Source organism: Meleagris gallopavo, chromosome 2 (assembly GCF_000146605.3).
Source record: "Meleagris gallopavo isolate NT-WF06-2002-E0010 breed Aviagen turkey brand Nicholas breeding stock chromosome 2, Turkey_5.1, whole genome shotgun sequence".
Lineage (NCBI taxonomy): Eukaryota > Metazoa > Chordata > Aves > Galliformes > Phasianidae > Meleagris > Meleagris gallopavo.
Window position 1 is genome coordinate 60,998,069 of NC_015012.2, and position 24,232 is coordinate 61,022,300.

General features: G+C 35.2%; 1 protein-coding gene across 2 annotated transcripts in view; it reads left to right on the top strand.

Annotated features, from left to right (window-relative positions):
- Positions 1-24,232, top strand: part of TBC1D32 (TBC1 domain family member 32) — an 86,541-nt gene that overhangs the window by 57,525 nt on the left and 4,784 nt on the right. For both annotated transcript variants that reach the window (XM_010707431.3, XM_010707432.3), the window contains exons 28-33: positions 5,689-5,772; positions 18,251-18,320; positions 19,136-19,251; positions 20,143-20,297; positions 21,914-22,054; positions 22,948-23,136. In XM_010707431.3, the coding sequence (XP_010705733.1) occupies positions 5,689-5,772; positions 18,251-18,320; positions 19,136-19,251; positions 20,143-20,297; positions 21,914-22,054; positions 22,948-23,136 (755 nt within the window). The remainder of the gene's footprint in view (positions 1-5,688; positions 5,773-18,250; positions 18,321-19,135; positions 19,252-20,142; positions 20,298-21,913; positions 22,055-22,947; positions 23,137-24,232) is intronic.

A 24,232-nucleotide genomic window follows, 5' to 3' on the forward strand; every position in this document is an offset into this window, starting at 1 on the left:
AAAAAAGCTGGAGTCACTCATGGCATAAATGATCAAATGCCTTAATAACTCACTTGTAATAAAAAATTATACTTGTATAGCAATAAAGAAGCTAGGTGTTTTCAGAAATTGCTGACTTCCAATTCAGTAAAAATTCTGATTATGTTCAGAATAGTGTAATATTTTTTTCATAGATGCCAAAGACTTCCCTTTAAATTCTTTACGAAACCAACTAATAAAGTTGTGAATATATAAGAAATATTTTGTATATGGGATCAAAGTAACCCAGCAAGTGTGTTTTGCATAAGAGACCTGAATTTTATGGTAATTCGTATAGCTGTACGAAAGAAAGCAACATAACAGTTTCAGAAGTTTTGAGGAAGTAATTTGTACAGGAACCTATTTAGTATTTGCTAGTAAGAAACTTGTCATTTGTATAAATATTGTTAAAATAAAAAACTGAATATAAATAACTGAATGTTTCTAAATTCTACGTATCTGTGCTTATAATTTACATTGTATTGTACATGCCCACAAATGCATGTATTCACAAAGCTTTGCAAAACAGGTGAGCAAATGGAGATTCATAACCACTGAGAAACAACTGAATATATTTGATGAGCTTCTGCTAGTGTAATAAAAACAAATTGTAACAATTAAAAAACCATTATATTTTCTAGCAAAAAAGGTGCGTTTCCTTTTCTTGCATCTCTGAGATCTAGTTGTTCAGTGTATTTTTTCAATGCTACATTGAAAGCATAAATAGTTTATCACTGTAAAATCAATTTTGTTTGAATGCAGCCTATTTTCTAGACTGATCTCTTGGATTTTTTTAAGTTTATGTTGAAGATTATTAGTCTGTTTTCCTGTATCTAAAAGGAATTCTTTGTTGACAAAACATACTTTTTATTTACAAAAAAAAAGCAAACAGAGCATACATTTTAAAGTAGCTGATTTACAAGGAGAAAAGAGAATTCACTTTGTGCTTTGTAGTAGCTATCAAAACCTGTGTAAGCTGTTTTCTGCAACTTTGTTGGAGATACCATAAGCTAGAATTAGAAATTGAAGAGAATCGTTAAGATTTCTTAACCAGAAGAGTAGGTTAACTGTTTCCAACATAGATGTAAGTAAAAGTGTGCAAGAAAGTATCCACAGAATTGTTAAGCCTGGCATGGACTTTTGCAAGGCATATGTCTTGCTCTCCCCACCCTTCACCAACTTCATAGCCCTTTTGTACAGTTTCTTACAATTTTATGTCCTCCTTGTATCATCTCACCCACAGCAGCACACAGTGCTTGAGATGAGGCCACACCAGTCCAGAGCAGGATGGGACAATCCCTTGCCTTGGCCAGCAGCAGTGCTGGGCCTCATACACCCTGTGATATGGTTGGCCTTCCTGGTTGCCAGAGCACACTGCTGACTCATTTTCAACTTGCCATCAAACCAAATGCCCAGATCCCTTTCCATGGGGCTACTCTCTAGCCTCTCATCACTCAGGTTACCCTGTCCACAGGCTGAAGCTTGTTGAAGTTCACATGACTGGTGATTACCAAGCCCTCTAGTTTTTAAAGATCTTTCTGCAAGGCCTCTCTGACCTTGAGGGAGTCAGCAGCTCCTCCCAATTTAGTGATGTCTGTAGAACAGTGATTGTGTTGTCTTTCAGGTGTTTTTCAGCAACTCAGAGGCCTTCTGGATTCAAAGACATTGAAATACTGTTTTTAGAGTCTTTAATATCATACTACTGTTTTTTGGATAGAAAAAGTTTTAGATTTCAACCTTCATTTGATATCCCCAAGAAGGTGTGACTAACTGCAGAGTAATTTTCCATATGTTCTCTTTTGAAGTATGTGAAAGAGAATTTTCTAGAATATGATTTTCAAATCAGGCAAACTGCATTTGATTTCACTTCTGAGTTGATACTCAGAGGAGCCTGTTTAACTTTACAGAAAAAAGTATCTAGGTTCTTTTAGCTTAATTTAATTTTTTAAAGTGTGGACCAAGTCTCTTGCCTCAAAGATCATTCAATTAGGTGTAGATTCTTTCTGAGGTCTGCTCTTATTTTGAGTATAACCAATTTCAAAACAATAATTCATTTGCAGCAGAGGATTTTAGAATAATACAAAAATACATTTTTACCTTATTATGTTCTTACTTGATTTTTCAAGGGAGTTTATTTCAGAATGAGGGAAACAGCAGGTCTTCCAATCACATGGAAAGAGTAATTGCAGATGAGAACTTCTCTCTTCCGTCCCTCAAAACAGTTTGGACCACCTTCCAAACCAACATCATACAATAACTACAGGATTTGAAAAAATTGTTTTCCTCTTAATAAAAAAGTTACAAGTGCATTGGTGTAATGGAATTACTGTCAGAATTTCTGTTGTCTTCTTTTCAAACAAAATGCTGGTTGTGCCTTTGTCATTTCTGTGTTCACTAACTGAAGTCTCTCCTGTTGTCTTGGGAATTCATAGAAGTCCTCCCAGGTGTGCCATTAGGAATGGAGTGCTTGCTAATTATGTTTACTATTGATTTATTTAACTTAATTATGATTGATGGTATTGAAAATTTCAGATCCTAACTTTTAAATAAGTCAACGGTCCAAGGGCTATTGTTAGAAGCATCTGTGATTTAGTATAGAATATGTTAGAATAACACTAGTTACTTAGAGGAAAAATAAAAAAATTCTAATACTTTTTGCTGTTTTTATGTTTCTGGCTTGAACTCCTCAGAGCAGTATTAGATAACCTCTCCTGGTTGGTACCTAGTAAAACAGTTTGAGACATGGCATTTTTTAAATCAGTGCTCTTATACTGTTTAGAAAAAAATTGTATTACTTTTCTTTTGTACATTATTTCTTTAAGGAAAAAAAAAAAAGCATCCTGCAGGAATACAACTTTTTTATGAGCATGCTGTAATAATTTAGATGATTTAAAAGCTCTTCCATTTAATTTTGTATATTTTTACGTACTCCTAAATTAAAATTGTGTTTATTTTGAATAAACAGCTTAAATTTACTTGAGATAATTGTCAGTCTTTTAAAAACTTCAGTGTTTTTACTGTCAAACTATGATTATGTAAGAAGATAAACATTACCAGCAAGTTGTTAGGCCATGATACTCTGTGTATCAGAACGTGGGCTATTGCAACAATGCTCACTCTGCTGTACAGTGAACATTTCTAAATTTTGTTTGGCTGTTTTTCCAATAAATTGAAGATCACTGAGCCAGTTTCCATCTTTTTAAAGATTTCTAGAGTATGTTTACTTGGCAGCTAAATTATATAGCATTAAAGGATAAGAGTTACAGTAACTCCTTGTCATTTCACATGAACGTTCTCTTGGAAGAGACGATGTCCTGTGAAAACCCTTTATTTAGGTATTAACCAAATTTGCACTGATAAACTCTAATGTGTCTTTTCCTCTCTGAAACTTGATTAAAAGCTTTTCCAAGATCCTGGTAGGCTTGCAAATAAATACTGCCAAATAGTTGAAATCAATTTTGTGCTCGAGTTTCAAAAAATTGCTTAGCAGTTGTTGAGCTGTCACTTCTCCTATTAACTCAAGCACTGAACTGAAATATTTGACTGGTAGGTCAAGCGTGTGGATGCCTTCCAAGAGAAAGGGAAGAAAAATACAGTGTACTAACTTGATTTATATTTTCTGAATTATGCAATATTTTATTCTTTTAACATAGCTCCTGTTTGTTATTGTAGGATGGCATATTTCAGTTATCACAATATTAATAGTCATACAGTGAACATATACCTGGTTAGAAGTTTGGTTTTTGTGGGCTTTTTTCTTGTTTTATTTATGCAATATTTTTTACACTGTTTGTGGACCACATTTCACTAAGTGTATTAATGAAGTTGTAAGGCTTTGTATTCTCACAAAGTGAATAAACTGTTGCTCTTCTACAATTTTATTTTTTTTTTCTATCCCTATGTGGTTTATTAAAGTTGTGATTAAAATACTTCTATTCATAAGAATGCATAAGAATACAAATTATATGTTTAATACTTTTGTTTTGATTTGCTAGTCCTTTGCATTAGAAAATCAGCTTTGTTACTGCTAGAGCTGGCTGTCTCTAACTGTGAACCTGTTTTTAGCAGTTGTAGTGGATATTATTTTTCCTATGGAGGGACCTCTCAGCATAATAATAGTGAAACTAAGCCTTTTAAAAACTTTTTAAGAACTCATTCATTGTAAATGGATTTCTATAAATGTTAGATAACTAATATAAAAATAATGACTTAATGTCACTTTGTTTAAAATAGCTGGAAGAAAAGTTGATTATGGTCTTGAAAGTTGTTTTCTTCATCTTTTTTCTGGCATAACAAGCAATGAGTAGAAGCTCTACCTTTCTCCTCCTTGTTGTGCGTGAAAATAGTTTGCACTGCAGACTCCTTTGTTAGGATTCCTGTTGACAAGGCTAGTTCAAAATACTTCTGCTTCTCTCCATTGCTGTCTACACCACAGCTTTTTACACCATGTCCATGCTGCTATGGTAGTTTGTACAGATTCCCACTAAAATGGTTTATTGGAATTTTCCGGTTTTAAAATAGGAAAACATCCTGTGAATGCACAATGTTTTGTCAGGAATGAATGAGTAGGGGCTGAAGATTTAGTGCTATTAGATTGAGGTGATGCCAGGGAGATTGGAATGTTCAGACTTTAAATAAATAAATAAATAAATAAAATCCCACCAGCAGCAACTCTTGTTACTCTCCAGTCATGTTTCCTTGCTTTGTGTTGCTGCAAGGAAGAATTTATGTCACTAGTCTTTAAACTGGGCTTATGCAACAGCAGCTAGTTTGGAACAGCGTTTACTCATCAAAAAATGTTCATCATTGCTGTATGTTGAGTTATTAATGTATCACATTTCAGTATCACTATCCTCCATGCAATATGTATAAAGACTTCCTTGTATCCTTTTGTTTAAATCTATGAAGTGGTAGTGTGTTCACTTGAAGGAGCCTCAAACTTGCAGAACTGGGGAATCACTTTTTTTTTTTTTAAATTGATCTTTTCCTGAGAGCTGTCACTAATATCCTAAGTAACAGCCATTAAGGTGGGAGATACAATTTCTTACACAGTGATCAGTTTCAACAAGTTGTTTATCTATGTATGGACTCCAAGTTCCATGGCAAGAACTGAATAATGCTATAATAATCATCTTAAAGTGCAGAAGTTCCAAAAGGAAATACTCCTGTTACTTAAATTTAAGTGTGTAGTTTTTTATCTTGTGATGACATAGTTGGTTTTATGTTGTTTACTAGAACCAGCACTTAAAACATCTTTCACTTCTGTCAGAATCATTTTGTGGTGGCTTTTTTTTTCTTTCTTGTGTACACTCACAGAAAAAAATAAGAGATAAGACACTATAGTTTAATAATAGTTAATTTTCATCTTATACTGAAACCATGAAACAAATTCTGTAATCATCCTTCAAGGATTTAAAGATAATGTGGAAATTTCTATTGGTTTACACAGAATATATTATTGGTAAGCCTATTCAAATTTAATACAAGTTAGAAATGGTGTTGGGAATATAAAAGCAGGCTGTATGTTTTGAATTGTTCCCCCATTAGAAACATGAATAAACATCTAGAAATTCAAATAGCTCTAGTTACATACTCTCATTTTGTTAGGCACCGTAGATCTTGATTTCGTTCATCACCTTTAACATTTTAATGTTTTTCTTCTTTTTCCAGTTTTGGCAGAATTAATTGAAAAATTCGTTTTACATCTGTCTGAGAGTCGATCAAATTGTTATTTCAATATGGGAAGATATGAAGGTCAGTTTCCGAATGATTTACTGCTGTGCAGTATTTAAATGTATGCATTTAAATGTATTTAAATCTATGTATTTAAATTTCTTTCCTTTAAAATGTGTCTAACAGTCTCGGTGTTGTTGAAAATTTTCTTCAGCAACTCACAAATTTGTTGCTTATCTGATGGGAAATACCTAAGTTTGGAACAAAATATGATGTACTTGAAACAGTGCAGACAATGACTGGTCTCTAGATGCTTTCACATTCCTATACGTCTAATGGAAAGGAGATGCAGAAGAGTTAAAGTTTGTGATTCAGAGTATTTCTTTATACTTACTTCAGGCATAAAAGATTTTCAGATCTGGTGGCATAAATATTTAAGATAGCATAATCAACCTGGCTCATCTTTTGAAATCTCTGTATTATATAATCCACCCCAAAGTATGCCGTTTATATTGCATTAAAGGATATACATTGCAGAATTGCAGTAATTGACAGAGTAATCTGGGTGTTAGTTTCATATAGATGTCATGATTACAGCCAAGAATAAAGGAGAAATGATAAATTTAATTTATTCTGCATGAGAAGTAATACATTTTAATATTTTGAAACACTTGAAAAATCAGAAAATATAGAACATTAGTGATATCTGCTGGAAAATGCAGTTTCATTCTTTACTATCTGTGAAGACTTTTCTCTTAAGTTGCAGTTAACTCATTTGGAGTATTCAGTCTGCCACTAACTCTGGAGAAGCAAGCCTGCTTTGGGAAGAACCTGTTACTTATACTGACATTTAATTTTTACGTACACAGCATGCAAATCCAAGTGTCCTTGGAGACTTCAGACTTCTCTTTGAAGTTTGAAAGCAAAAAACCCCTTTAGTAATTCAGAGCTTCTCTTTCTTTTATGTAGTAGCCTTGCCATTTAGCCATCTACCATCTGAATACTTGCTAACAGAATAATCTTTATTTGAGAATCTTTAATTTAATGAAGAGAGTTGCTAAAATGCCATTTGTGTCATTATTTTATTCCTCCTTAAAAGCTCAGTTCACCTGAAGTTGCATTGTAAGATTCTTCTAAATTCTGCTCATTAAGAGTTTTTTGTTGTCATGCATCACTCAGGAGGTATAACAAGCAACAAAGTACTTTTCATTGACTCATAAAATTTCCTTTTTGTGTATATCTGACAGTTCTCAATGGAAATGATCATTTCAGAGATTCTGTTAAAAGCCCACATAATGTCTTCGTGACATAAAAGATTTCACATCTAGACTGCACATCTTGTTTCTCTCGTTATTTCTTTTTAGGTCATAGTTTAATGTATGACATAATCTCCAATTATATGGAAGGCTCAGGTGCAGTTTCTTTTTCTGCTTTGGGGGATGTCTCTCTCATTTTTCTTGGAGGATAGTATAGTCCGCAGACAACTTTTCAACAAACCAAGCTACTTTTAAAATTATTTTTGTTACTTTTTTGTTATTTTTAATCAACCACCGTGGTATGTACAAAATGCCTTTTTTGTATTTTAAAACCTTTTTTTTTTTTTTTTTTTCATGCATTCTTGCACAGGCACTATTGATCATTAGTTTTGAAAGGTCATATATGTTTACAATTCTCAAACAGAAATTCCATGATGCATTGTGTCCTCAATGCTTTAGCTGCTAAGTGGAAAAAAGTGAATCCCAGAGGTCAGCGATATGCAAAGTCCTCCTCCTTTTCTCTGGGGAGATTTTTTGTTTCTCCTACATAATTTAAAACAGTTGGTGTTATCAAATATTTCACTCTCTCCAAACATATATTCATGTGCTCTTATTGTAAAGAATAACATTTTAGAAACACTAAATGCTAAATTAAATCCTAAGGTGATGGAAAGTAAATAACAGGAGTTTGAAGCTAAAGTGAAAATATTCAAGTTCAGAAATTAAATATAGTACTTTCTCTTTCACAATAAAAAACTTCAAAGGCTGGCTGATGAACAGTTTTCCATCACAGTATTCCCTGGTATTCTAAGAGGAACTTAGAAATGGGATAGTGAGAGGCCTTCTGAACGATAGTCAGTAACCTGGAGCTTAGTTAATCATATGTAATGTAGGCAAAGGTCAGGTGTTTTCTTCTTGCTTTCTCTCTCTGTCAGTTCTACCATTATCACACATTCTTTCTGTGAAGAGTTCTTCAGTCCTGGGAAGAGTGTTGCTCAGTCAAACTGCATAATTCATCAAAGGTTTATATTTTGCATTTGATATGAAGACAATTACTAAAATTTCATAGTGCATTTTTCAAATAGTTTAGCAATGATTGTCCAGGAAAACTAATTAAGAACGATAAATTCATGCTGATTGACAAGAAAGTGAAACAAAAATCTGTTTCTAAAATTGAATCTGTGATCAAACATCACTCTGGAACAGTAAGAGGGCTTGACTGTATGAATTAGTTGAATAGCTAAATTGACACTCATTTCTGTCTCTTACTTCATAAAAGATATAGCGTGGTTTTCTACAAAGACAGGGAATGTGCTGTTAGAACTCAATTCTGTATCGCACCTCCACTGTTTGTACAAGAGGAACAAATAACACCGAAAATCTTTATCAGACTTTATTTACACAAAATTACTTTTCTCATTCTTTCACTGATTGAATAATGTTTGATCAGATTTATGTATATTTCTGAGAATTTTATGCTAAAGTCAAAGGTTGGAATTTCTCAAAGGAGAACAATTCTATCTTGAATGACTTGTTCTTTTGTAATATCTTTTCCTTATACACATGTTGTGATTTAACCCAGCAGGTAGCTAAGCACTATGCTAGTTGTTCATGGACTCCACCCCACTTCCTTATAGGGTCACGTTGAGAATTGAGAAAAAAACCCGAAGTAGAGCTTGTGGGTTGATATAAAACTATTTTCTAATATAGAGAAAAGGGAAAAGAATAATAGTTATGAATATATATGTACATATATATATATATATATGTATATGAATTTATATAACAAGCGATGCACAAGCAATTGCCACCCACCAACTAATGCCTAGCTAGCTCTTTGAGCAAAAGAGAGCCAGATGAACTCCCACTGCCTTCAGAACTCCTTCTGCATGACATCGTATGGTATGGAATATTCCTTTGGCCAGTTTAAGTCAGCTGTCCTAATTCCCTTCTCTCTCAGGTCCTTACGCACTTCATTGAGAATGGCCTTAAGCCTGTGTAACACTGCTTAGCAGCAACTGTAAACAGTGTGTTATCAATGTTGTTTTTCTCCTAGAAACAAAACATAGCATCCTACCAGACACTCTGAAGAAAACAGTTCCATCCCGGCGGAAACTATGATAATATGTGTGTTACCTAAGCTAAAATCTTAAGCTGGTGTTAGAGATATTGTTCTGAATTAGGTAGAGGTAATGAGTTGTTAAAAAGTAAACTACTATTCCCGAGACATCTTTCTAGCTCCATATTTAAATAAGCCAAACGTGTTTGGCAACTGGATGTGTTGACCATTCTGTCTCTTGAATAAATTGAGGTCTGGAGAAACAGTATCTAACAGTTGTGTAATTTTAATGAAGAAGGCCATAATAGTCATGGAGGTGGATCCAGTTTGTTAGTAAAAAGCATAGATATTCAGTGTTTATTGTGTTCCTTGAAATGAAAAATAGATTATCTTAAGGAAAAAAAAAAAAAAAGCTTTCTAAACCCTTAGGTAGCTGTAATTAAAATAACAGTCATCCATCTGCTGTGGAATCCCTCAGGATTTCAGTTTGTTATAAAATTTGCAAATATGGAAAAATCAAATTAGTTTGAGTTGTTATCATTTTGAAGATAAGGAGGAAGGAAAAGTAACTGATAAACCGCTTTGCATTTGCAGTGTTTAATTATAAACAGTAAGACAAATCTTAAAGTTTACTTTTTTGGTAGCAGCATTGGTGCTACTGTGATGTGGATTCAGATGAGGAAAGTAACATACTGTATGATGCTATACATTAACGAACTCTATCCTCTTTTCCAAGTTTAATATTTTACAATTTGCTTTTATTCTGTAAAAAGACACAATCACTGAAAGTTGAATCATTGATGCCTAGCTGTAATAGGTAATAGGATGCTCTACTAGATCTTAAATGATCTTAAAGGTCCCTTCCAACCTATGATTCTGTGATTCTATGGCAGGCATTTGAAATTTGCTATACCAGTAAAGTAGGCATTATGTCTTAGGGACTGTGACTCTCCCTGTTACTAGTAAATTGCAGTTCATTGTTTTGGTTCGTGGTTTTTGCACTTGGGCCGGAGGAATCCCAGGCATCCATACAGACTTGAAGGAGCAATCCTTGAGAGCAGCCCTGCAGGGAAAGATCTGGGGGTCTTGATAGATGAAGAGCCAGCAGTGTGCTCTTGCAGCTCAGAAAGCAAATGGTATCTTGGGCTCCTTCAGAAGAGGAGTGGCCAGCAGGGACAGGGAGGTGATTGTCCCACTCTACTCTGTTCTTGTGAGGCCCCATCTGGAGTACTGTGTCCAGGTCTGGATCCCCCAGAACAAGAAAGACAGAGAGCTGTTGGAGAGGGTCCAGAGGAGAGCCACAAAGATGATCAGGGGGCTGGAGCACCTCCCCTATGAAGGCAGGCTGAGGAAGCTGGGCTTGTTCAGCCTGGAGAAAAGAAGGCTGCGGGGTGACCTCATTGCAGCCTTTCAGTACCTAAAGGGAGCCTACAGACAGGAGGGGAGTCAACTCTTTGAAAAAGTAGATAACAGCAGGACAAGAGGGAATGGTTTTAAGTTGAGGGAGGGAAGATTTAGGTTGGATGTCAGGGGGAAGTTCTTTACAGAGAGAGTGGTGAGGTGCTAGAACAGGCTGCCCAGAGAGGTTGTGGATGCCCCATCCCTGGAGGTGTTCAAGGCCAGATTGGATGGGGCCCTGGGCAGCCTGGTGTCGTATTAAATGTGGAGGTTGGTGGCTGTGCATGTGGCAGGGGGGTTGGAGATCCATGATCCTTGAGGTCCCTTCCAATCCTGGCCATTCTGTGATTAAAACAGAAATGTCTTGTAGAAATGTATTAGTTTTCTCAAGGTTCCAACAAACCATTTGTTAAAGAATTTCAACTGCAAAGTCATCTAAGCTGTTAATGTCACAGTCTCCATGTGTTCCAGATCTCCTGAACTAAAGCGTGCTGTGACCTTTCAGGGTTAACTGTTCTTTTAGTATTTCTTGTTTTGCAGATGACCTTGCAGTTGAATTCTCCACTCAACTTTATCTCTGAAACAGCTGAAGTAACAGAATCTCAGGTATTTCAGGCCTTAGTCATAAAACAGGTGTAATGCTGTGTTCCTCCTCTAATTGAGGCTTAGTTCTCAGGCTGAACAAAATCTCATAGGAGCTTTCTACCACTTAGTAAACTTAGTCTTCTGTGGATCAAGTGAATTGGATGATGAGCTGAGAAATGTCAAAAACGTTGATAGGAAGTTTATCAGAAGGAGTAATGAATGAGAAATACGGGATTACACCACAAAATGGATTCAAATGGAAGGAGAAAGAAGGGCATTTTTTCCTTCCTCCTGCATCATTTGTTGAATACACTTCTTTAAAGATGGATGCTGCTAGCAAAAAGCATTCCGCCCTTTGCTAGTTCATATGTAACTGAAATTAATAAACATTTCATTCTTAATGATGTTGCTGCCAAAAATAGGTTGAGTGTTTATGATGTGAATACTCAGAGAAGAAATTCTAGATATAAATATTTTGATCTTCTGATGTTATGACAAGCATTCTTTCTCATGGTTTAATAGATGCTTTCAGAAGTCAAGGTGAAAATACACTTGAGATTACTTAGCACTGATGGGGAGCCAGTCTCTCTCCATTCACAGTTTAAGTCCGATAATAATAACAACTTTTCTTTGAAAAAGGATTTTTTTAATAGACAATTCAAATAATGAATATGAGATTCAGGCTCTCAGAAGTGCTCTAGATGAGTGATTTTGTGAAGCAGATGACACCATCAAATAACAGTAGCAAAATGGCAGAAGAGAGTGTAGTGAGAATTGTAGGATTTCTATTTTACTCCAACTCCATAAAATGTTTTAAAACAGCTTTCATAAGGCTATCAGAAGGAGAGAAGATAGGTACTGACAAAGCACAGCATTTTACACTAACTCCTTCTGTATCTGCCCATTGACAGTGTCAGTGTCTGGATACCTAATGAAGAATCATAGAATGGCTTAGGTTGGAAGAGACCCCAAGGATCACCAAGTTACAACTCCCTTGCCACAGGCAGGGTCACCAACTTCCAGATCCAGTACTAGACCAGGTTGCCCAGGGCCCATCCAGCCTGGTCTTGAACACCTACAGGGACGGAGCATCTCTGAGCACCTCACCACTCTCTCTGTACATAACTTCCCCCTGACATCTAATCTAAGCCTTCCCTCCTTGAGCTTAAATAAGAAGAAAAGTAGGAGAAAAGGTAATTTTTAATTAAATAAAAGATTTTCTCTGTTTCACAATTCTGTCCATTTATATGAACAAAGCCACATAATAGAGATCTGATAGCAAAGAAAAACCTACACTTTGTAAAGATTCTGGAAGCACATACAGAAATTATGCAGGAAGTTGTGACCACCATGGGATTTTCATTAATTGTTTGTAGTACTGTTACTTACATGGCTCCTGTGAATCAAAAGTAATTTCCATCCAAACAAAGAAAACTAAAGTTCTTACCATCATTGAAGTTAAAAAATTAGCACTTTGCAATGGTAATTTATATAGCCATAAAAAGATTTGGCCTGAGCACCAAGGAAAGAAAAAAGGAAAGTCAATACTATAAATAACAGTTTTAGTAATTTTTTTCCCCTTAATACAAAAAGGAAGCCAATCGTTTCTTTGTGGTGACAGCAGTTACACAGGAATAAATTACCTGTGTAATAAATAAATTTCATACATGTATGAAATATGCTGTAAAGCCGTTTCAGTTTGGCATCTAGTCATTTCAGTGTGAATGTAATTCAATGCAGCCCATCTTCTGAGTCAGCTTCTTCTTCTGTTAAGAGGGAAAATAAGAAAACTTTTCAGATGAGTTGTAAAGTGCAACAAATTGCTATATTGAAGTCTAGTCTGATCAGGAAGGATTGGACTGTGTACTACTTAACTCAGGCTGAAGTATCTGTAGCTATAGATTGATTATCATATTTAATTGCCTTTGGAAATCATGCTTTGCATTATATATATTTTAATGCTCTTGAATTCTACAAAACTTTGGGGAAGTACTGCGCATTTTGAAGTATATGACCAGAATTAGTGCAACTGATCTATCATAACCTTGAGGGAAGAAGACATCTGGGATTGCATAGAGAATTGGTCCCTGTGTTGTCTTTATCCTGTTCTTCGTGTTCGTCCTAATTTTTGGGGAAGGCATGACAACTAAGGAATGGAATTTGCAACAAAACAAGAGGCAGATTTGAAAGTGATAAAGAGAAGTAAATAGAAATGAAGAAGCACAGTGAGCTGTCAGGAAAGGAAGGCAAGAGACCAGTGTGGCTGAACCAGGAGCTGCTGGTCAAACTGAAGAGCACGAAGAAAGTGCACAGGCAGTGGAAACAGACACAGGTACAATGGGAAGAGTATAAAGAGGCTGCTAGGCTGTGTAGGGATGGGGTCAGGAAAACCAAGACCTAACTTGAACTAAACCTCACAGGAAGAGCCAAGAAGAACAAGAAAGGTTTCTGTAGGTCCAGAAAAAAAACGTACAGGAGGGCATACCCCCCTAGTGAGTGACACAGGCAGGCTAGTAACAATAATCTTCTCTGATAATTGCTCATCACATAGCCCTCAAATTACTGGTTTGGAAGTAGGGGATTGAGGAAGTAACATCCTTCCTGCTATAAGGGAAGATCAGGTTCGTAACTAACTGAGGAACCTGAACATCCACAAATCATTGGGTCCTGATGATATGCATCCCAGAATCCAAAGGGAATAGGCTGTGGTAGTTGCCAGACCACTCTCAATGATATTTGAAAAATTCCTCCTGGCAAAAAAGGAAAAAAGGCATCACACTTATTTTCAAGAACGGTAAAAATGATGACTGCAGGAACTACTGAGACCTGTCTCAGTCTCATCTGTGCCGAGAAAGGTCGCGGAGCAGATCCTCCTGATTGCTATGCTAAGGCACATGGAAGACAGGGAGGTGATATGGGAATATCAGCATGGCTTCACCAAGGGCAAAGCCTGCTTGACCTAGCGGCTTTCTATGATGTTGTCACTGCATCAGTGGACAAGGGAAGAACCACTGATGTCATCATCTGTCTGGACTTCAGTAAGGCCTTTGACACAGTACTCCACAAAATCCTTCTCTCCAAATTGAAATATACGGGTTTGCTGGGGGGACTGTACTAGGGATGAAGAGTTCCACAAGATCAAGTCCAGAGAGTGGTGGTCAATGGCTCAGTGTTTGGATGAAGATCAGTGATGTGTGGTGTCCCCCCAGGGTCAGTGCTGCGACCAATACTCTTTAATATCTTAATCAGTGACACTGAGAGCAAGTTTGCAGATGGCACTAAGCTGTGAGATGCAGTCGATACACAAGAGGGACGGAATGCCATTCAGAGAGACCTAGACAGGATTGAGCAGTGGGCCCAGGTGAACCTCATGAGGTATAATAAATCCAAGTGCAAAGTTTTGCACTTTGGTCAAGCCAATATTGACTACCAATGCAAGCTGGGGGATGAAAGAATTGAGCACAGCTTTGCCAAAAAGGATTTAGGGGTACTAGTAGGTAGGAGTCTGGATATGAGCCAGCAAATTGCCCTCGCAGCCCAGAAGTCCAGCTATATTCCGGGCTACATCCAGCAGGTCAAGGGAGGTGATCTTGTCCCTCTATTGTGCGCTGTTGAGGTCTTATCTAGAGTACTGTGTTCAGGTATGGAGTCCTCAGTAGAGGAGAGACACAGACCTGTTGGAGTGCATCCCGAGAAAGTCCATAAAAATAATCCATGTAATGGAAGCCTCCCTTGCAAGGACAGGCTGAGAGAGCTGAGGCTGTTCAGCCTGGAGAAAAGAAGGCTTTCAGGTGACCTGGTAGTGACCTTTCCATATCTAATGGGGAGCTACAGAAAAGAATGGGATAGACTCTTCGCAGGGTTTGTGGTGACAGGACAAAGGGGAAATGGTTTCAAACTTAAAAAGAGTAAATTTAGCTTGGGTGTAAGGAAAAAATCTTTTACAGCAGGGTGCTGAGGCACTGGAATGGGTTGCCCAGAGGTGTGGTGGATGCCCCATCCCTGGAGACTTTCAATGTGAGGCTGGACTAGGCTCTGAGCACTCTGATTCAGCTGTGAACGTCCCTGTTCATTGCAGGGCAGTTGATAAGATAACCTTTAAAGTCCCTTCCAACTCTAAAAATTCTATGATTGGATGAGATACTTCCTTATTGTAGAAAAATATAATATTCTACATTTTTGTTTCACGTGTAGTGTTCATGTGTTTTTATTCATAGTTATCTCTGGCAATTAATAGTTTGCATTCATTGGTGTCTCAAGGGAAGCATCTTCTCTTTTGAATGAAGATTGTATTAAATAATGAATTTCTAAGACAATTTTGATAACAGGAATACCTATATTTATCATGATTATTTTCTCTAAAGGGTGCGTGGTAGGTTGCTAAAGTGTGATTGCAAGGCTAAACAAAATGAATCGTTTAGATATTGCTGTTGTCCATGCCTACTGCTGTTGAGTTAATGTACTTTAAATAAGAAACAAAATCAACTTTCAATTATTATTACTAAATTTTGTATTGTAAAGCTTTACAGCTTCTAAAGAAATGCATGGAATTCTGACATCCTTCACGTCAGAAGTTTTGATTTGTATTAATTTCCATTTTGCTGTATTTTTAATTTTTAAAGTGTTAAAATCCTTTTCAGCATAGATTTTTGTTTCATTCAATAAATACAAAGAAGTTGCGAATGCATATTAATTCAATTTAATAATAGTCACAGTTCTGTATCATGTTTTTATCAAAATCACAGTTCAGAGTTGTGTTTTGTCCTTTTTTTGACAATAAATGGCATTTTAGTTTAGAAAATTCATCCATTAATACCTTTTGTTAAGAAATTCACTGTTTTTCAGGAGTTCATTATCAAATGTATTAATAAGAATCTGTCTAATGAATTGGAAGTGAAATGAAATCCGTAGTGTCATGAACATCATTTCAGTAGTGCAATCACAGTGTATTCCTGTAAGCTTGCTAGTCTGCTTTTGATCCACAAATTGCAATATGCATATATTCATATTTACTGTTAAAACATTAATTTTTTAAACTTAATGGAGCATTGAAGTTTCTAGGTGCAGTTTTTAGTCAATAGGAAGTTGTCCTAATCTTTCCAGTCTGTTAATTGGAAAGCGAAATGGAAAATCAAAACTTTCAACACAGGAGAAAGAACCACAGTTTGTATGTTCATATTTTTAGTTATGAATCGCTAGTAAGTCAACTGTGTAGTGTACAGAGCTATGTCTATATCGCATACACTGGTGCACAAAAGCAAGTTTTTTCCTTGATGAGTTACTGTATAACAAATAATTATTCATTCCAAACTCCATGTTAATTTTATCTTCTTTCGCAATACAGGGCAAAATCAAAGGGAAAAAAAATCAAAGAAGAAAAGTCTTTTCAGCAACTAAGGAAGTGTTATTAGAACATAGGGAAAAAAAAAAAGGCAATAAAGATCAATGAAATCAGTTGTATTCTTGTAATGGTAATAAGAAATAAGCACTCATTGCTTCTTGTAAGCTGTTAGAGAATGGAAACAGTGGCTCGGATAGTGTGCTCCTTTATGGCTGTTCCTTATCACACCATTGCTGGACTGCAATACTAGCTCCAACATTTCCATTCACAGGAGGAAATCTCCTCAAAGTGGAGACAGAGCTTAGTGCAGTTCATGGATTGTTGTACTGTTTCCTTTTCTTCTGCCATTCATTGTGGTCATGCCAGGACTGAATTAGCTATTTAGTGATAGTATCCTTATATATATTTCCCCCTTGTTCGTTTTCCATCATGACTTCCAGGATATAATACAGCTCTGATATTCACAATTGCAAGTAGGAACCTGGGAGTTAATTGGCTGCTAGTATGGTAGTTGCAGCTTGAGTAAAAAGGCAGCTTGGAATAGAAGCTGTAAAAAGATAAGGAATGTTTCATACATCTCCACAGCATTGTCACTGACACTCCATGTGATTTTATATGTATTCTTTCAAATATTATGGTAGGTTATGCATAGAATACTTGAACTTCTGAGGTAAAAAAAAAAACATCTTGGACTTGCCATTAATATCTCAGACTTATCAGCTTATTGAATTAATTTATCTTACTGAAAGATTCACTTGATTTTTCTTACGTATAAACATCTTTGTCAAAAGAAAAAGGTTAATTTCTCAGGACCTTAACAGTTAGATTGTTATCTTCCATTAAGTTTGTGGTACTGTTTTTCTGTTTTTTTTCTTATCATACTTCCTCTGCTCAAATTTATTGCTTCATTGTCAACTGTAATTTTGTTGTATTGTTTTATTCAAGAAACCTAAAATCAATGTATCTGTTTTTTTTTGTTTTCTTTGATCTTTCTAATCAGAGGCTTAATTTCTTCCCTTAACCTGTAAATATTTTACGTTAGTCCCTGTTTGCTTACCAGGAATCTGGTGTTTACCTGAATGGATAGCCAGGGAATCCTTCCATTTAATTTCTCTATCTTATGGAAAAGATAGAGAAAAAATGCTTATCAGACTTTTTAATTTTTTGAAGTTTTGTTTTTTTTCTTTATATTTTGTCTGAAAGAATTATATTAAAGGTTCAAGCCCTCAAAATTTAACTCATAGTATCGTTGGATTGATTTTTTCTGAAGTGTAGTTATCTTCACTTAGATATGGACCCAGATGAGACAGAAGCCTGTCTTTTATATTTAATTTTTTGTTTTTTTGAGAAAATTTTACTAACAGAGTTTGGTTTATTTCATGATTTATTAATTTTTGTCTCACTTCAATTTTTAGTTCAGGGACATAAGAAACAGGTCTGTACTACAGTGTGTGAAAGAAAATTTCATGGAAATATAAGATTTTTTAAATCAGCCACCTATAAATAGATTAATATAAAAGTTGAATTTTGTTGATTAGGTTAGCTTTACAGGTAGGATACTTTTAAGGCCACTGGGATAGAAGAAAGCAAATAAAAAATGCTGCATTGTCTGATTTCTTGGCAAGAAGGTATGAAGCTCTGCCAAGAAATGGGTCTGAAAAAGATGTTTGTTCTCATTATGCTTTAAAGCATATAACCATACTAAAAGTGGACATTTTCTTGTCAAGAAACTGCTTTCAATTAAAAAAACGAGTCTGAGGAATACAGTTCCTTAATGCTTCCACTGCAAACAGTATTCAACTCACTTCAAATATGAAACAGTTCTCCAGTATTGGTATTCATACATACAAGCTTTACATTAATATTTAGTTAAAATCATATATTATTTATTTATTTATTTTTTCTTTTCTTTTCTTTTAGCCACAGATGCAGATGTGAAGAAAGAAAACCTTTCATCGGTGCAGCAGCTTGGTATTGAAATGACAGTCAGGTACATTAAAATATTTACCCACTGTTTCTAGAATTTGTTTGATTTTCATGTGGTGACTTTAATGATATTTAATCCTTTAACTCAGTTAAAGCAATACGATCTAAATCTAAAGATTATGTTTTGAGAAAATGAATTCTAACTTCAAAAATGAAAAAGCTATTAGTACTAATTAAATTATCTTTACATATTATGTAGCTTATTATCTTTGATTGTTGCAAAGGTTAATTGTAACTTGTTAGTAAGATTTACCGCTTAAATTACATTATCTTGAGTTATGTGGGTTTTTTTTCCTCTTCACGTTGCTTCTCTAAAGGGTTCTGTTTAGCTCAGCTTAGTTATATGTCATTAACACGTATTGCTTGGCTGGTACTTTGCAGAGCTGTGATGATGGAAAAGTTAATGTGTATGTACTTCCACAGATTGTTATCTGTAGCATTAATATTTTAATTATGGCGCCAATAATTACCAATAAAATAGATGGAATTCTAAACAATATACATGAGGAAAGTGGACCATGAAAGCGTTTCATTAGAGTTCTTGCTCCTTCCCACCACAGTTTCTGAAATTTTGAATGAAGCAGTATTTAAGTGAGGAATTCTAACACCAAGTATAAAATGTTTGGGGTGTGTCCTTCCTAAATGAAAGATAGTAGCTTTTATTAAACCATTTTTATACATCTACTATGTCCTGTTTTTGATGATCAGTGCTATGACTTCTTATCTTTCACAAGCCTATTAAATAAGAGTTCTTGGTTTTGTTTTAGAATTTTAAAAATGGATTTAATCTAAATTTCAGTTTTTAACTTTCTGTGTTAGATATGGAAAACATCTGAACTTGCTAAAAGAACATGCTGAAAATGAGCTGTGCTTCGTGTTAATGAATTGTGAGCAGTTTCTGAAACAACAGCAGAGAGCTGTGGTATCCTCACTTCGTATCCTTTCTTAATGGCAGTAGAATTTGAACACTCAATCTGGGCTTTTGGTGTATGTGTAATAAATACTGCATGAACAGAAAAAACACAGATTTAAAAATGTTAAGATGCACACTGAATGCACTATAAAATCTTTTGCCGTCTGTTCCTATTTTTGTTAAAATTCTGTCTCATTCATTTTTGTTACACATCTTTCCATCTGTGGTAAGGAGTCTGGAACAAAACACCTTTGAGCATTAATAAATATTTGTGGTGTTTCCACAGTGTCTACAGTGTTATTGATATTTCCTGTGTAATAATCTGTGCCTGTAATTTGATCAGCAAGAATGTTTATTATTAAAAAAAATATTACATAGAAGATCTAAAAATGTCAGAAGTCATAACAAAGATAACCCTTTCCAATAAGCTTTTTTCTTCAACCATTAGACTTAATTTAACTTTTGAAGCACACTTCAGGCACATTGGTCACAATATAATTAAACTCTTTTCTGACAGTATTTCTTTTTTTTTTTTTTTTATCCCCTCAATCTTTTCAATTCCCATTTTCCTCCTCCACCATTCTTAGTTCCAATACTGTAGGCACGCTTGTTTTGATGTAATGGTTTTGTATTTACAGATTTCTCTTGGGTTTTCTTTTCTTTTGCTGATTTGGTTCAGTTACTTACAGACTGGAAAAAGGTAGACTACAGGGAAAATAGCTCAAATAATTCTCTTATTGTATCTGTAGAGACAGGTGTGCCTCTAGAAGCTGTTTTCTGTGCAGCTCTATTCCCCTGTAACATCTATAACAAACCAGCTCTTAGTTCTGTTTGGACCTGGGGGAGGAGGTCTGCAATTCCTGAATGGCAGTGCAGAGCTTTTTGCCTGAGTTCCTTAACTGAGAAAATGCAGGCTGTTTGCAGGGACGCTATGCTGGCTATGACTGGTTTGCATCTTCTGTGTTCCTCATAATGTCAGGGGATGGAGAGAAAACTCTAACATTTCTTCAGCAATTTTCTCATCTTCTTGTTTCAGCGTTTCTCTGGATACCAAGACTGCATTTGTCTGTAAGAATGTAAAAGCTGATTCTTTCCGAAGGGCAAATTTTAAAGTTTTTCAAAGGAGACTTCACCAATTTCCTCAAGTGTTGTGGTTTTTATTATTATTTTATTTTATTGCTTTATCATTAAAGCTCTCTAATTGAATGTGTGACATGAAAAAAGAAATCTCAGAAAAATACAGATTTGACATTTGCTTAAATGGTTGTTTGAAAGTACAGCTGGACTGATGGCAAGACAGTGTTACTGAATTTTAAAGATGACAGTAAGATAAACCTTGTAGCACCATTAAATGTGGTGTGAAGGCTACGTGGCATTTTTTGTGTGTGTTAATGACCTTTTTTTAATAGCGTGCAAGTTCATCCATTAGTTTTTTCAGTAAAATTCAGTTTTATGGATAAAACCACTAAAATCTATTTAGTTACTTTGAAAAATTATTACTGCTCAAATTCGGAATGCTTTATAATTTGAAATTATTAATATTTTTGAATCAAATTTGTAATATAGGCAGCATGATTTTAGTATTTGATTAGATATGGCATCATCTATGTAAAACAACTTGATTTTGTGCATTGTCTCAATTATGTACATTGGCTTAAATGTTTTGACCATAAACTACAAAATATGTGTTATCTGTGAGTTCTGTATTTTGCATTTCTTCTATATGCAATTCTCTGCGAATGTGAATTGATGAGTCTTTTCATGAGAAATAACTCTGTTGGTCCACTCACAGCACTGAGTTCAGCCTTGAAGCTGTTAACAGAATGCAGTTTTGCTCCATTATGTGAATATAATTGTGCTGAACATCATTAGTACTATGAACTTGTCTTCTGTACAAGATCTAAGCAGCATTGCAGAGTTGCTGCAGTACTAACATTCATTCTCAATACTTACATGATGTCTCTTTCACATCTTGAAAAAACAAAGAGAAAATTGAATAATTAACCTGTTTGCATAATTTTCACAATGTAAATTAAAATAAAATGCCAAAACATGAATGAGTACTGTGCACCCATTAGGCTGTAATGCTGCCTGTCTCAGAAAGGTGGAAAGCTCCAAAGGATGTACATTAACCTTCTTGCATTAGCCAAAGATTCATTAGCTAGAAACCAAACACTGACAATATATGCTAACCTCTTTTCCTTTTGTAGCACAAAACAGAATTTCACTTATACCAGCTGTGCTTACTGAAAAAAAAAAAAGCATGCATATAGGAATCAACAGTAAATACCATAATTTCCACTTCTTATTCACCAGTAAAATGGCAACAAAAAAAAAAAAACAATAAAAATTAGTATTTGTTTAAAATACAGTAATGTTTTCTCCATACCTTCTTTGAAAATTAAAGCGTACACGCAGTAAAGACTTAAATTGCTAATGCAAACAAGTAGTCAAGATGTATAAGAGTTTCTAACTTTGGATTTTTCTTAGCTTAACAACATGTTTTTCTAGCTGATAACATCTTTTTCTCTACTTGTTTATTTTATTTCCTACCTCTAAAATAATTGAGATGACTTATGATACGAGCAATTTCATATATTCTTGTACATTATTCTCAGAAAGGAATTTTACAGTTATACATTTCTGTGATCTGATCTTTTTTTCTCAATGTTGTTTTTAATTAGATGCACCTACCTATTACCTCAGTGGAATCTGGCATCCATCCAGTCTACTTTTGCAGTGCTCACTACATTGAGATGTTGCTGAAAGCTGAGTTGCCACTTGTCTTCTCTGCCTTCCACATGTCTGGTTTCACTCCATCTCAGGTAAATGATGACATAACAAGGTATCGTCAACTTCTCTGGTAGAATAAATCCACAAAATCGAAGAAATTCAGAATTTAAGTTGGAACTACGCTTTTTTTTCTGTGCAGCACTTGTGTGGTGTTTACGAAACAGCTTGAGAGAATGTTGAATGTATAGTGACTTAGAGTATTTTAACATAGATTTCAACTGACTTTTGTAAAATGTACTGCAGCTAATGATCTTCCATTACATATTCATCCAGAAAATCTGATAAAGGTGAGATACTAGAAACTCCTATGTATCATTAAAAATGATTAGAATATCTTACTCCTCAGAATAATTTTCTGTGTTTTCCATGAGAAGGAAGTGAAAAATTTGGGGGAGAAAGCAGTTCAGTTGATACGAAAGCAAAATTCATCTTATAAAGGCTACTTTTAAAGTCAGGTTAAAAAACAAAGAAAACTCTTTTATACTAATGAGATGTCACTAGAGAATTTATCTGTAATGTTAACTTTTTCCTGCTTACTACAATAAGTAGTGCTTTAAAAATATAGAATATAATTTATGGAGCATTGTGTAGACTACAGTCATGATGAAGCATAAACTGTTTTGTGGAACATGGGATTAGATTGCTAATGCATAGCTCTCTCACTACAATAAGAGAGCTTATTTCTGTTCCAAAGTAAGAAGAATATAATAGAGAAACGCTATTCGAGTTTGTGATTTAAAAATAAAGAAACAAATATAGTGATTCTCAGCCTCTTCTGTATTTTCATCCCTCTTCCTATTATAAGTAGGTTGATGTTATAAGAGAAAAAGACTGTAGTATAGAAAAGTTAGAAGATAATGCTGATTAGTTATCTAGACTGAATGTCTAGAGTGATATAATTATATATAATTTCATTGTCATCTAGATTTGTCTACAATGGATAACTCAATGTTTCTGGAATTACATGGACTGGAGTGAGATCTGTCATTACATCGCTACATGTATTTTCCTCGGTCCTGACTATCAGGTTTATATGTGTATTTCTGTGTTCAGACACCTACAGCAAGACATCCTGAAGCACACTGAAGCCCAAGATCTCCAGGTTTTTCTTAAAGTAAGGATTTCTTTGTGATTTTTTTTTTCCAGTTGTGGGAGGGAAACAAAGATTTCTGTATTGGAAATTAATATGCTTCTTAATCTAAAGCAGTTATTTTCTGCCTGTTTCTTAAATGATACTTGAAGAATCAAGATAAGTTGAGCTGCATTGGTGGATGCAGTTGTTAAACCAGGAGTAAAAAAAAAAAAGAAAAGCTGAATAGACAAAGTGAGAACCATTCTGCTTTTTTTTTTAAACTATGACAGGCAGATTCACATGCAGAATATAATAAAAGAAATATGCTTATGTTCAGAATGACACAAGACTCCATATATTTCCTACAGATGACTAATATGGCTGAGAAAGGAGGTTTCCATCTCCCATGAACAATGTTATCACTTACTGACCGCAGTAATTCATAAACTGAGTGTCGTCACTAGCATAAGTGCTGTATTTTGGAATTTCCCTTTTATTGTCATCATAGTACCTGATAGAAGTCTTCTTCCTGAGATATTCTTAGTTTTTTGGGTTTTTTTTTTTACCTTTTTGTTTTTTTTCTCCAGTCAGAGTTATTTTAAGAACTATGTCTCTGCATCGTAGTCTTCTGATTAGCATACGTCTTATGTTTTTAAATATTGAGTGATATTAAGGTACTTGAATGCATCTGGAAGAGGGTAACAAAGCTCATGGCAGGGCTGGATTGGTATGTTCTGTGAGAAGAGGCTGAGGACATTGGGTTGTCCAGTCTGGAGAAGAGGAGGCCGAGAGCTGACCTCATTGCTCTCTGCAGCTCCCCAAAGTGGGGAAGCAGAGGGAGGTGCTGTGCTCTGCTCCTGGTCATTGTTGGCAGGGCAGGAACAGCAGAAAACTGAGTTAGGTGAAGTTTACAGAGGAAACTCCTTTACCATGGAGGTGGTCAAATGCTGGATCTAGGCTTCCTAGAGAGGTGATTGATGCCTCATGCCTGTTTGTGTTCAGGAAGCATTTGGACAATGCCCTCAGTAACATGCTTGAAGTGTAAGGCAGTTGGATTGGATTTTCTTTGTAGATACCTTCCAACCAAAGTATTCTGAATATGAATAATACATCAACTAAGTCATTTTTCTTAGAAATG